Genomic DNA, 13,447 nt, shown 5'->3' on the forward strand with positions numbered 1-13,447 from the left:
GTTTGCCATTGCCTGCCTCTGCATAGCAACCCTGGACTTCCTTGGGGTCTACCATCCAATTAATAACCAGGGCCAACCCTGCATATCTTCCAATATCTGATGAGATCAGGCTAGCCTGGGCCATCCAAATCAGGGCAGTAATTAAGTATTTTAAATTGTCAACTGACTTATGGTGACTCCTGGTGGGGTTTTCAAGGCAGGAGACATTCAGAGGTGGTGGTTTGCCATTTCCTGCCTCTACGGAGCAACCCTGGACTTTCTTTGTGATCTCTCATCCAAGTAGTAACCAGGGTCGACCCTGCTTAGCTTTTGAAGTCTGATGAGATTGGGCTAGCCTGGGCCATCCCCATCAAGGCAGGAGATGTTCAGAGGTGATTTGCCACTTCCTGCCTCTGCATAGAAACCCTGGAATCCTTTGGTGGTCTCCCATCCAAGTACTAAGCAGGGCCGAACCTGCTTAGCTTCTGAAGCCTGATGAGATTGGGCCAGCCAGCACCATCCAAATCAGGGGATGCTGCTAAATACCTCAAAGCAAATGCTACATAATTTAGCCCATTGATCTGACTCAGGATACATAAAGCTTCTCTATGCAAATATGGAACTGGGGATCAACTTCAGCCTCCTGCAGGGGAGCTACATATGTCACCATCTAGGGAAGTGAAGAACCACTGGAAATTAATTTCCAGTTCCCCTGGAAGCACCGTATCTCTAGGCCTAAGATCCATGCTCCCTGACCTGGATGACCCAGGCTAGTCTGATCTTGTCCGTTCTCAGAAGCTAAGCAAGGTCTGCCCTGGTTAGTATTTGAATGAGAGACCACCAAGGAAGTCCAGGGTTGCTATGCAGAGGTAGGCAATGGCAAGCCACCTCTGTTCATCTCTTGCCATGAAAACCCCAAAAAGGGGTCGGCATAAGTCAGCTGTGACTTGACGGCACTTTCAACAACCAGTCTATCAGTCCTGACCTGGATGGCCCAGGCAAGGCCGATCTTGTCACATCTCAGAAGCTAGGCAGGGTCGGCCCGGGATAATACTTGGATGGGAGACCAACAAGGAAGTCCAAGGTTGCTGTGCAGAGGAAGGCAACGACAAACCCCCCTCTGTTCATCTCTTGCCTTAAAAAAAAACTGTGAGGTTGGTATAGGTCGGCTGCAACTTGATGGCACTTTCCACCCCACCCCACCCCCACCCCACAAGAACTGTGATCTGGACAGAAGACAGACTGACCTTCTGTCCTTCCAGAAGATGTCTGGAGTTGTTTCTGGATTGCATGGGGGAGGTGACACAATGACCCTCTCTCTGAGCCCGAGCCGAAACTATTTGTCTGCCTCTTTCCTGCGCCCTTTGTCAGCATTTTGTGTGTGTGTGCGTGCGTGCGTGTGTGAGTGTAAGTCACTTTCCCCATCTTTCGGACAATAGGGCCAGCGGGATGAGAGTGGTCCTCCCATTTCAGCACATCCCGGTGGCAGTCGGGGTGCCTTGATAACACATTGACATTTCCCGGGCTTTTGTCCACTGCGATAGTATCGGCGCGACTGCAACAGGGGCCCGGTGCAGTGGGAAGGCGGCCTGTCACTCAGCCCTTCGGAGAGACAGCCGGTGGCCGATGGAAGAGAATAGGGACTGACAAGCCGGCGTGGAGATTAGGAGGAGAAGAATCAAACCCATTACAGTCTGTCTGGTCAGCAGCCATTGTATGCGCCGATCTCTCAGCTGCTCCTTTGGCCAGATGATGTACACACACACACACACACACACAAGCACACGCACACTTTCCACCCCAGGCAGGGCACTAAAAAACAGAATCAGCCCTCCGGAAGTTAAGTTGCTTGATCTGGTTACAGACCAGGGAGCTGGTCTGTAACAAACCAGAGGGCCATCTAGACTCTCCGCCGCATGGCACACACACGGACTTGCTCAGACCTGTCGGTCAGTGCAGTCCAGACCACAACCGTGCCATAGACTGAGAGCTGAGCGCACCTTAGAAAAGCACCCAAAGAGGTATCCCTCCAGGGAACTGAAGCGAGCGACCTAAGCGTCTGCTTACGAAGTGTATTCGTTTTCTCTCAAGGAAACCCACGTTTCCAAGATTGTGTCTGATCCGAAGAGAAAGCAAACAGGGAGGATTTTCGATTGCCACAGGATGTTGGCATATCCCACTGCCACCAATTAAGTGAGATGTATTTATTGAAATGTTAAAGTTAATTGAGTACACGCTCAGAGTTAAGAGTCATACAGCCCAAAGTTTGGCTGGTTGTTTCAAATCCATACAATGTTTGGAGCCTTCCTCCCCATTGCCTTGAGTGCCTCTCCTCTGTGTCCATTTCCTTTTCCCCTTTTCCTCCCCCTGCGAGGTTTTCTGGCCCTTCCCCTTATGCCGTCATTCCTGTAGAGCAGGCCTACTTCCGACCTTCTTTCCTAAGGCCCTGTTCTTTATCCGAAGAGCCCTGCTAAATTAGACCAGGTGTCCATCTAGTCCAGCATCCTGTCTCACACAGTGGCCAACTAATTCCTCTGGAGGTCCAACAACAGGACATAGAGGCCGAGGCCTTCCCCTGATGCTGCCTTCTGGCACTGGGATTCAGAGGTTGACTGCCTCTGAATGTGGAGGTTCCCTTTAGTCTCCATGGCTAGTAGCCACTGATAGCCCTATTCTCTATGAATTTATTGATTTCTCTTTTAAAGCTTTCTATGCCTGTGGCCATAACTACTTCCTCAGGCAGCGAATTCCACATCTTAATCACTCTCTGTGTAAAGAAGTATTCCCTTTCGTCTTTTCTGAATCTGTTGCCCATCAGCTTCATTGGATACTGTCGAGTTTTAGTATTTTGGGAGAGGGAGAAAAAGTTCCCTCTGTCAACTCTCTCCATCCTGTGCATCATTTTATAAACTTCTGTCTTGATCTGCTACCTTCTTAGGTTGCTACCTGTTTCTTTCCCAGGCCCTTTGACTCTTCATTCATATGTCCTTCTGCCTGCCCCATCTTGCTGCTCAGCCAATAGCAGCCAGGGACTTGCTGCCCACCCCTGCCTTTCTGTGACATAGGGGCAGTTCAGCCAATCATCACCAAGAACCTGCCACCACCAAATCCCATTGTATTTACAGCAGAGATAGGTGTAACTGTGACACAGGCTTATCAGGTGTACAGGTGAGAGCCAGTTGGGTGTATCAGCTAAAAGGACCAGGGAGAGTTGGGTTCAAATTCCTGCTTAGCTATGAATCTCATTGGGTGGCTTTGAGCCAGTTGCTGCCTTTCAGCCTAACCTACCTTCCTTGGAGATAGATCACAATGGGTAGCCGTGTTTGTCTGTAGCAGCTGTGACTCACGAAAGCTCATACCCTGCCAGAAATTTTGTTAGTCTTTAAGGTGCAACTGGACTCTTGCTCTTTTCTACTACCTCCTATGGTTGTTGTGAAGTGGAGGCTTGTGTGTACCATCCCGAGCTTCACACACAGAGGCTAGGATACTGATCATTTCAGTGTGTAGCTGTGTTGGTCTGCAGTAGAACAGCTAGATTGGAATCCAAAAGCACCTTAGGGACCAACGAGATTTTCAGGGTATGATCTTTTGAGAGTATCTGACAAAGAGAACTTCGACTCAAAAATTCATACCCCGGAAATCTTGTTTACAGTGCTCCGGCAACCTAGAATATGGATGTGGTTGATAGATATCGACAGTCAGCAGTCAGAATAATCTTTCCTTGGAAACTGCCTCAAAAGCTGACGGCTGACCGACTGGATAGACTTTTTATATATAAATAACAAATTATAATAAGATCAGAGCTTCTGTCGCCCTGACTGCCAGATGTTGGGGATTTGCAGTTGAAGTGGAATTGGTGGGTCAGTGAGTTTGCTGGCAGTGCTAAATGGGGCGTAAGAACCTAAGAGCGGCCATGCCTGATCACACCTGCAGCCCATCTAGTCCAGCATCCTGTTTCCAACAATGGGCAGTCAGAAACAAAAGGGAAGCCCACCATAGGGCTCACTGCTCTCCAGCCGCTGGCAACCAGAAGCTCCAGGTCTCCAAACCTGGAGGCCCTATTTGGCTACTGTGACTAGCAGCCAATGAAGACTGGGGGCGGGGGGGGGGTATTTCTACTACCCTAGCCTGCCCCTTCTTCGGCTGTCCTACCTGTTCTTGCTGTCTGCTGAAGGCAGAGCCAGATCCCACCCTGGGGTCGAATTGGTCCACCTTTCTTTTATTCTCTGCTCTTATGACAACAATCTTGAGCACAAACTGTTCCAACAACATAACAACAGCAACAAAGAGTAACAATAATAATAACAATAAATACGCCTATGACAACTAGGGCATCAGGTTGGTCAGATCTATGTAACTGCCAGGATGATATTATGATCGCTTCCAGCCAAAAGGGTCTGTAGTTTACGATGGGCTGGAATGCTAACTAGAGCCTTTAGAAAGGGAGAGACAAACATAGTCCTATGCCTATGAAATTCTGGAAAATCTAATAGACAAGGGAGCAAATTGTTCCACCTATATTCTTAGTGGTGGTGATGCAAAGTGCCGTCAAGTCTCAGTCGACTTGCGGTGACCCCATTGGGTTTTCAAGACAAGAGGTGTTCAGAGGTGGTTTGCCATTGCCTGCCTCTGCATAGCGGCCCTGGACTTCCCCGGCAATCTCCCATCCAAGTACTAACCAGGACCGCCCCTGCTTAGCTTCTGAGATCAGACGAGACTGGGCTAGCCTGCATTATTCTTGCACTACATCCTGTCCTCTCTGTGATCTGTCCTTCCGTTGTGTTCTACCAACGTCTCTCTCGGCATTCATTCCTTCATGGGCAGCCATGGTGGAAGACGGGGGTCCCTCTGCCCTACACCCTCCTCTCCCTCATCCTGCCGTTGTTCCCCTTCGGTCCTGATCGACGCCCAGCCCCACTGGTTTAGAGAGCCCGATAAGTGCCCTATCAACATGTTAATCAAATTACTTAGGAGCTAAAATTGACGCTTTTCATTAATTATACAAGATTATTCTAATTGCAAATTCAAATTTATGCACTTGGAACAGAAGGTGTTCAGCAGCGTGGCTGGGAATTTGCATGTTAAATGGGGAGAGTGGTACATTATGGATGCTAATGTATGCACATTGTCTTTATTTTTAACTCCCCGGGCCTGTATCCGCCGCTGCCGCTTAAGGAGGTGAAGAAGTCCGACGTGTGTTTATTATTATATCTTTCTCTTGTCTCTTTGCCAAAGTCATTGGCACCAGAGAGGAGGGCAGAGGGCATGGCAGAGGTGGGGGGGAGGGGGGTTGCTAGATCACTGTCAGTCTTGTATTGGGGAGGGGTACCCACTTATCTCTCTCCTTCACTCTCTCTGTCTGTCTGTCTCTCTCTCTCTATATATATATATATCTTTCCTCCGCCCTTTCACCATTCCTTCCTTTCCTTGATTACCACCTGCAAGGAGATCAGGAACTCCAGCCAACTTGCGTCTTAAGTCAGCAACTCTCGTTGCTTGAGATGGTTTTACTTGTGTGATTAATCTCCAAAGTTGTGCTTGTTTATTGGGGGGGGGGGTGGAAAAGGAGTCTGGCTCAAGTTTTTGTTTTTGTTCAGGTTCTATCCATCTGGCATATTTTTTTCACCTTTCCTCCAGATGCTCAGAGCAAGATTTGCCATTTTCTTCTCACAACAACCCTGCAGGGGAGGTTAGGCTGAGAGAAAGAGAAAGAGAGAGCGACTGGCCAGCATGAGAGCCAACGTGGTGTAGTGGTTAAGAGCGCCGGACTCTAATCTGGAGAACTGGGTTTGATTCCCCACTCCTCCACATGAGCGGCAGACTCTAATCTGGTGAACTCGGGTGGTTTCCCCACTCCTGCGAGCCAGTGTGGTGTAGTGGTTAAGACCAGTGGTTTGGAGCGGCGGAGGCTAATCTGGTGAACCGGGTTGGTTTCCCCACTCCTGCACACAAAGCCAGCTGGGTGCCCTTGGGCTAGTCACAGCTCTCTTAGAGCTCTCTCAGCCTCACCTACCCCACAAGGTGTCTGTTGTGGGGAGAGGAAGGGAAGGTGATTATAAGCCGGTTTGATTCTTCCTTAAATGGTAGAGAAAGTCGGCATATAAAAACCGACTCTTCTTCTTCTTGTTCATATGAAGCCTGCTGGGTGACCTTGGCCTAGTCACAGTTCTTTCAGGACTCTCTCAGCCCTTTCTACCACACAAGATGTCTGTTATGTGGGGAGAGGAAGGGAAAGCGATTGTAAGCTGATTTGAGTCTCCTTAAAAAAGTAGAGAAAATCGGGGTATAAAAACCAACTCCTCTTCTTCTTCTTCAAAGTCATCCAGCACATTTACTAGCTGCGTGGAGATTTGAACCCAGGCCTCCCCACTCCTAATCTGACACACTAACCACTACATCATGCTCCCTCTGTGCATGGAGTTTGTGCTGTGTGTTTGGCATAAAAACAGCTTGTGGGTCTTTTCTTTTCCTGCAAATTTGCCAGTTTTCTGCAGTTTCAGAACTGTGCATGGACTTCTAAAGGCTGTGCAGCATTTCATTTCCCTTATTTTTCAAAGGCGCTTCTAGTCCTCATGGGGGTTGGCCCTGGGATTGAAACAGTTGGATTTGGCTTTAAGAATATGTACCAGTAAGGCTGGGCTACGTTAGATCTACACTGCCTCTACATTAGCACCCACGGCCGTGGATGACTGCTTGACAGAGGCAGAAGCCAACGCAGGGGGGTACCAGGAGGTGGGCGAGTACAAGGGGTCAGCAGGCAGAAGGCAGGCCAGGAGAAAGGATCAGCAGATTTCTGGACGCCCAACAAGCTTGGGGAAAGGAGGGCCAGAAGGGACCCAGCAAGGCAAAGAGAAGGAGAGCGAAGGAAAGAGAACAGGCCAGTTTCCTGCCATGGATTCCCTTCCCTGTTTATCAGCTTTTCATCCATCTCCCTATCATGATATCCAAAGTGACACCCAGTCAAATTTAAATGCAGTAAAGGGCACGTGGAATGTAATCAGCACTTTGTAAGGAGATACGTTAAAGGGAGCCATCATGGTGTAGTGGTTAAGAGCGGTGGACTCTAATCTGGTGAACCGGGTTTGATACCCCACTCCTCCACATGAGCAGCGGAGGCTAATCTGGTGTACTGGGTTGGTTTCCCCACTCCTCCACATGAAGCCAGCTGGGTGACCTTGGGCCAGTCACAGTTCTCTCCGAACTCTCTCAGCCCCACCTACCTCACAAGGTTCTGTTGTGGGGAGAGGAAGGGAAGGAGACTGTAAGCCGATTTGATTCTCCTTAAAAAGGTAGAGAAAATCGGCATATAAAAGCCAACTCTTCTTCTTCTAAAGTGGTTCCAGGAGAACTGAGCCAAGCAAGCATGCCAATAAAGCCCAGCGACCATTCAGTTATTTTCTCGCAAGACCCATCTTGCCCCACCGCATCCAAGCAGGCGACTTAGGAGTGTTCTCCACCCATTCAAGCATAGGAGGTTTGTGTGACCCCAAAAGGGCTCACAGGGCAACACATGGGCTCCCTGTACCTCAGCCGTGGCCTTGCCTCCAGTGGCCCCCCATCCCCCTTCTTTTTAAAGAGTGAAGCATTACACAAATTGAGGGGAGGGGCTGTGGCTCAGTGGTAGAGCCTCTGCTTGGCAAGCAGAAGGTCCCAGGTTCCATCCCCGGCATCTCCAGTTAAAGGGATTAGGCAAGTAGGTGATGTGAAAGACCCCTGCCTGAGACCCTGGAGAGCCGCTGCCAGTCTGAGCAGACAATACTGACTTTGATGGACAAAAGGTCTGATTCAGTATATGGCAGCTTCATGTGTTCATGTGTTCAAATTGGGCCTCAGACTTGCCATTGTCAGGTTGGGAAATTCCTGGAGATTTGGGGGGTGGAGCCCGGGGAGGGCAGGGTTTGGGGAGGGGAGGTATAATGTATGGCATTATACCTCATTGAAGTTCCTTCCCTCCCCAAACCCTGCCCTCTCCAGGCTCCAAATCCCCCAAATCCACAGGAATTTCCCAATCCTGAGTTGGCGGCCCCGTCAGCATGACCCACTCGCCCTCCACCCAGAAATCAGGGCACCCAACACTCCTCATTCCCTGCCATAAGCCAGATGTGAACATTTGGAGACATACATAGCTTGCTGCACTGTGTTTAAAAACACATGGGGAATGGGGAGGGAAGGAGCCAGGGTTGCCAGCTCTGGGTTGGGAAATTCCTGGAGATTTGGGGGGTGGAGCCTGGAGAGGGCAGAGTTTGGGGAGGGAAGGGACCTCAGCAGGGTATAATACCATAAAGCCCGCCCTCTAAAGCAGCCATTTTCTCCAGGGGGACTGATCTCCGTAGTCTGGAGGTCAGTTTCAGAGGGTAGCCATGTTGGTCTGCAGTCAAACAGCTAGATTCGAGTCCGGCAGCACCAACAAGAGTTGGGGGGGGGGGGTATGAGCTTCCAAGAGTCAAAGCTCCCATCGTCAGAAATCAGTTGTAATTCCAGGAAGTCTCCAGGCCCCACCTGGAGGCTGGCAACCCTAAACTGTGAGCCTTTGTGCCACTTGGTTTTGCAGCCATGCATGGAGGTGTGGGGCGCATACCTGATTAGAACGAGTTTCGCCTCTCTCCCTCTCCATCCCGGCCTCTCCAGAGTGCGCACGGCTCGACTGCCGCCCATCAATTATGGATGCTAGGATGACAATTATAGGACCCTACACAAGCATCCTAAATATTTCATCAGCTTGGAAAGCTGCAGGGGAAGGGATCGTACTCTCTGGCTGCCGTCCGTTTTCTCAGAGGCTGCCGATCTCTGCTGCCGGCTTCGTCTCTCCCTCACCCTCTTTCCCAGCACATTCCTAGAGATCCTTGGGCATGTGGCAAGCACCCTGGGCCAGCCCCAGGGTTCTAGCCACCCCAGATTACTGTGCCAGAATCCGAGGGGCATATCCCGGGACACCTCACAGTGATGCAAAGGGTGCACACAGTTCGAGTCACTCTGTAGCATTCAAGGGATGCCAAGTAGAATCATGGAATCATGGAATCATAGAGTTGGAAGGGGCCATAAAGGCCATCTAATCCAACCCTCTGCTTGAACACATGAAGTTACCTTATACTGAATCAGACCTTTGGTCCATCAAAGTCAGTATTGTCTACTCAGACCGGCAGCGGCTCTCCAGGGTCTCAGGCAGAGGTCTTTCACATCATCCACCCACCTAGTTCCTTTAACTGGAGATGCTGGGGATTGAACCTGGGACCTTCTGCATGCCAAGCAGATGCCCTCCTGCTTAATGCAGGATCAGCCTAGAGCAGCCGGCTACTGATGGAGCAGGCAAGGCAAGGTGTGAGCTAATTTTCTTGGTCCCTTTTCTTTCTATATTTCTTTATCCTTCTGACAATTCTGTTTCGGTTCTCCCCTTTTAGTTTTCTTGCACTACACCAGCATGGTTGCCAGCATGGTGTAGTGGTTAAGAGCGGTGGTTTGGAGCAGTGGACTCTGATCTGGAGAACCGGGCTTGATTCCCCACTCCTCCACATGAGCGGTGGAGGCTAATCTGGTGAACTGGATTTGTTTTCCCCCTCCTACATATGAAGCTAGCTGGGTGACCTTGGGCTAATCACAGCTCTCTCAGCCCCACCTGCCTCACAGGGTGTCTGTTGTGGGGAGGGGGAGGGAAGGTGATTGTAAGCCGGTTTGATTCCTCCTTAAGTGGGAGAAAAAGCCGGCATATAAAAACTACTTCTTCTTCTATATGGTATTTGTATGTTCAATGTACATAGCATGTATGATATACATGTGGTGCATTGTGCTGATTTCTCGGGTTGCCTACGTCCAGGTGGGAAGAAAAAGGGAGACTCATGCCAAGTATCAAGACTGTAGAAAAAATAGTGGCACCAATGACTAAATGGATACAGCAATCAAAATTCTTTCTATATTCAATTCTACAAAATTGATTGTTGTATCCATTTAGTCATTAGTGCCACTATTTTTTCTACCTCCAGGTGAGACCTGGAGTTCTCCTGGAATTACAACTGATTTCCAGACCACAGAGATCATTTACCCTGGAGAAAAGAGCCACTTCGGAGGCTGGACTGGATTGCAGTATACCCTCCCCAAACCCTGTCCTCCCCAGGCTCCACACACACACACACACCCAAATCTCGCTGTCGGCTACCTTATGGAGGCACAGAAAACATCAGACAATTGATATGTTTTATGGGGGGGGGGCAATATTTGGACAAATCCTGGGTTTGATTCATATTTTTAAAAGCATGCCACCAGTAAACAGGCTAACAAAAGTACGACAAACTGAGATGAGATCTCTGGGGATTGGGGGGGGGGCAAAGATGAGGAATTCTAGAGAAATGGTCTCTCTCCAGCAGTGGGAGGGCTGGCTGTAGTGTTGCCAATCTCCAAGGGGGGCTGGCCTGGAGATCTCCTGGAATTCAAATAGTCCCCAGACAAGAGAAATAAGTGCCCCTGGAGAAAGTGGCTGCTTTGGAGGGTGGACTCTTTGGCAATGTACTCTGCTGAGCTCCCCAAACCCCACCCTCCCCAGCTCCAACCCTAGAGCCTGGCCCCAAGGGCCCCCTCTGGTCTCGCACCTTTTCGTGTCTTGAATTGCAGCTCTGCCTAATAAAATGTGACAAAAGAAGCAATGCCAGGGAAAATATCTCTCTCCCCCCCAACCCTCCGTCAGACTGCTGTTAAGGGTCCAGGAGCTGTGGGCATGAAAGCACTGGCCAGGATCGGGGGGGGGGGGGAGAGATACTTCGGTACCTCCGTGAGGAGGTGCAACTCTGGCTTGCAGACAAAATCAGTATTGAGCAGCAGCAGTCCGTCCTGGACTCCTGCCTTTCCCCCCAGAGTCTCCCCCCCTTCCCCTGGGCTCAGATATCTCCAGGGTTAGTATTCCCTGATTGATCGCTCTCTGCAGCAATATAGCCCATTAGCTGCCTCAAAGGCAGCTGGGGATCAGTTACCAATCAATACCCTCTTAAGCAGAGAAGGATGCCTTCTCCTTAAAGGGGCCGGCACGGAGGCCGGGGATGTGAGAACTGGAAGAAGGCATCCCAGTAGCTCAGCACATGGCTTGGGCGGGTGCACAAGGGCCAGGAAAGGTGTGTTTGACCTAACCATCGAACTTGCGTGGACACTTGTCCTCATAGTTGTGGGAGAAGCTTAGGAGCCAGTGGGCTCTGCCTGCTGCAGTTTGTAGACTTAAAGAGATGGTCAGTTGATGCGATACTGGGGGCTGAACCTGGAAACACCTGCAAGTGACGCTTCTCGCTCTGCTGCCAAGCCACAATCCCGCACTGAGCTCACAGACAGCGGCGTGGTTTGAACCAAGGGCCACAAAGTGACTCAGCATTTCAGACGACCCAGCCATGCTTCGGGGACCCTGGGTTGCCAACCTCCAGCTGGTCTCCCAGATCCTAGTCTGGCTCTACACCACACTGGCTGTGTGTACTCATGCAGTCGTAAGGGGAGCCTTCTGGATCGGGCCAAGGGTCCATCCAGCCCAGCGTGTTCATTCTAAAGGGCACAGCCAGATGTCTTCCTTAAGTAGTAGAGGAAGTCGGGAAGTCGGCATGTAAAAACCAACTCTTCTTCTTCTTCTTCAGTGGCCAACAAGCACCGTGTTTGGGACTCCTGCTGTAGGCTCTCCTCCATATAAGATAGTTTTCTAGGTACCTGCGGCACAGTGAAGTTAGAGCCTTGAGGAGATGCTCGGAGATCCGTGATCAGATCCTCCAAGTGCTTCATGTGCGTCTTTAGATCAAGAGCCTGTGTGGCAGCTGTTTGCTTTGAGGAAATGCCTGGAAAAATCTGATCTGAAATCTTGTAGCATCTCATCCACACGTTGGCCTGCAGCTCCCGGTTTGAGCCCATGGTGCCGGACCCTGCCCTCTTGGTAACTGAGTTGTCCTCCTTTGTCTTCTTCTAGATTTTTCCTCAAGTTCTTCCTCAAATGCAACCAGAACTGCCTAAAGAATGCCGGGAACCCCCGAGACATGCGGCGCTTCCAGGTGAGACGCTCCCCCTCTGGGTCGGCCCCTAAGAACAAGCCCCACTCCAGCCTCTTTTCTTACTGCCCTCCCTGTAAGCCAGGGGTGGGGAACCTTTTTTCTGCCAAGGGCCATTTGGATACTTATAACATCATTTGCGGGCCATACAAATTTATCAACTTAAAAATTAGCCAACCAATACGTTTCTCCATGGCCCGGGTGGGAAAGGGTTAACACAGTTTCTTGGGCGGTCCTAGCAGCTCCATAGCTAACGACTCTTCTGCAAGGGGGAAAAAGACTCCTTTTCTCGGCAAAACAAACTCACATCTGCCTTGAATAGAGGCTATTCCTGTCCGCGGGAGGGGGCTGATCGCCAGTCTTAGATCCTTCTGATCTAGAGATCTGCCAGGACCTATGAAGGGCCAGACCAAATGACTTCGCGGGCCTTAAACGGCCCCCGGGCCTGACGTTCCCCACCCCTGCTGTAAGCCGTGTCTTGGGGCTCGCGCCTACGAGTCAGATCTGCTCCAAATGAACCTTGTTCTGCCTTGGAGATGAGCTGATCTCCAGGGAATGGGGAGGAGGGGGCCCCTGGCTGTGGTTTTGGTGCAGAGACATTTTCAGCGGGCCCTAATAAAAAAAATAGAGGTGGATGTGAGCTCTAAAGGGTGAAGGGTTTAGAGTTTTAGGGTTCAAACCCACCACCTGAATTACCAGTTAGTCTGTGTATCCATCAATGTCTATCAGTCTGTCTGTGAATCTGTCTGTCTACCTGTCTGTCTGTGTCTATTTGTCTTTCTGTCTATGTCTGTCTGTCTGAGCTCTCCAAACCAAATTAAAAGGGGTGCTGTGTTCCTTTGATTGCATCTTTTGACCCTTGTATTCGCCAGAATTCGGGAGGCCATCTGGTGGGGTGCAGGGATTGTTCGCATAATGGTACTTCCCCCTTTGCACATCGGTCCACATGTGACTGAACCCGATTCCAAAAGAGTCCTGAATTTATCTATTTAGAGCATTTTTTTTGTAACCAGCCTTTCTCTGACACTGGGCTCGAGGCGTATTGCAATGATAATTTAAAAATATGCAATTTGAAAATCCATCAAAATGAACAAAAATCTATGATTAAAAATGAAAAACGGGGAAGATGGCTGAGGTGCAGTAAGCCCGGACTCACCTGAAGCCCTTGCCTTCCCTGCGGCACCCCTACCATAAGCATGCCTCCTTCCTCTACCTCCAGGCCCCACTGGTTATAATTACAGGCATCTCATTTGTATAAGATCCCTGTGGGATCAGGTTAATGGACCTCCTAGCCACACATCCCATTTCTTACAGTGGCTGGCCTCTGGGAAGCCACCAAGCATGGTGGGATCGGGGCCGCCAACCTCAGCCACTGGCGTTAAGTAGACCCCCACTGGCCATAAGAGAGAATGTCTGAGCATGGGCAGAGAGCATTGCCTGCACCACAAAGCAATGGCAGTCCACTC

The 13,447-nt window shown here is 50.2% G+C and overlaps 1 protein-coding gene across 2 annotated transcripts in view; it reads left to right on the forward strand.

Moving 5' to 3' along the window:
• Positions 1-13,447, forward strand: part of EBF4 (EBF family member 4) — a 101,807-nt gene that overhangs the window by 49,650 nt on the left and 38,710 nt on the right. For both annotated transcript variants that reach the window (XM_056856007.1, XM_056856006.1), the window contains exon 7: positions 11,903-11,984. In XM_056856007.1, the coding sequence (XP_056711985.1) occupies positions 11,903-11,984 (82 nt within the window). The remainder of the gene's footprint in view (positions 1-11,902; positions 11,985-13,447) is intronic.

This window comes from Euleptes europaea, chromosome 9 (assembly GCF_029931775.1).
Source record: "Euleptes europaea isolate rEulEur1 chromosome 9, rEulEur1.hap1, whole genome shotgun sequence".
Lineage (NCBI taxonomy): Eukaryota > Metazoa > Chordata > Lepidosauria > Squamata > Sphaerodactylidae > Euleptes > Euleptes europaea.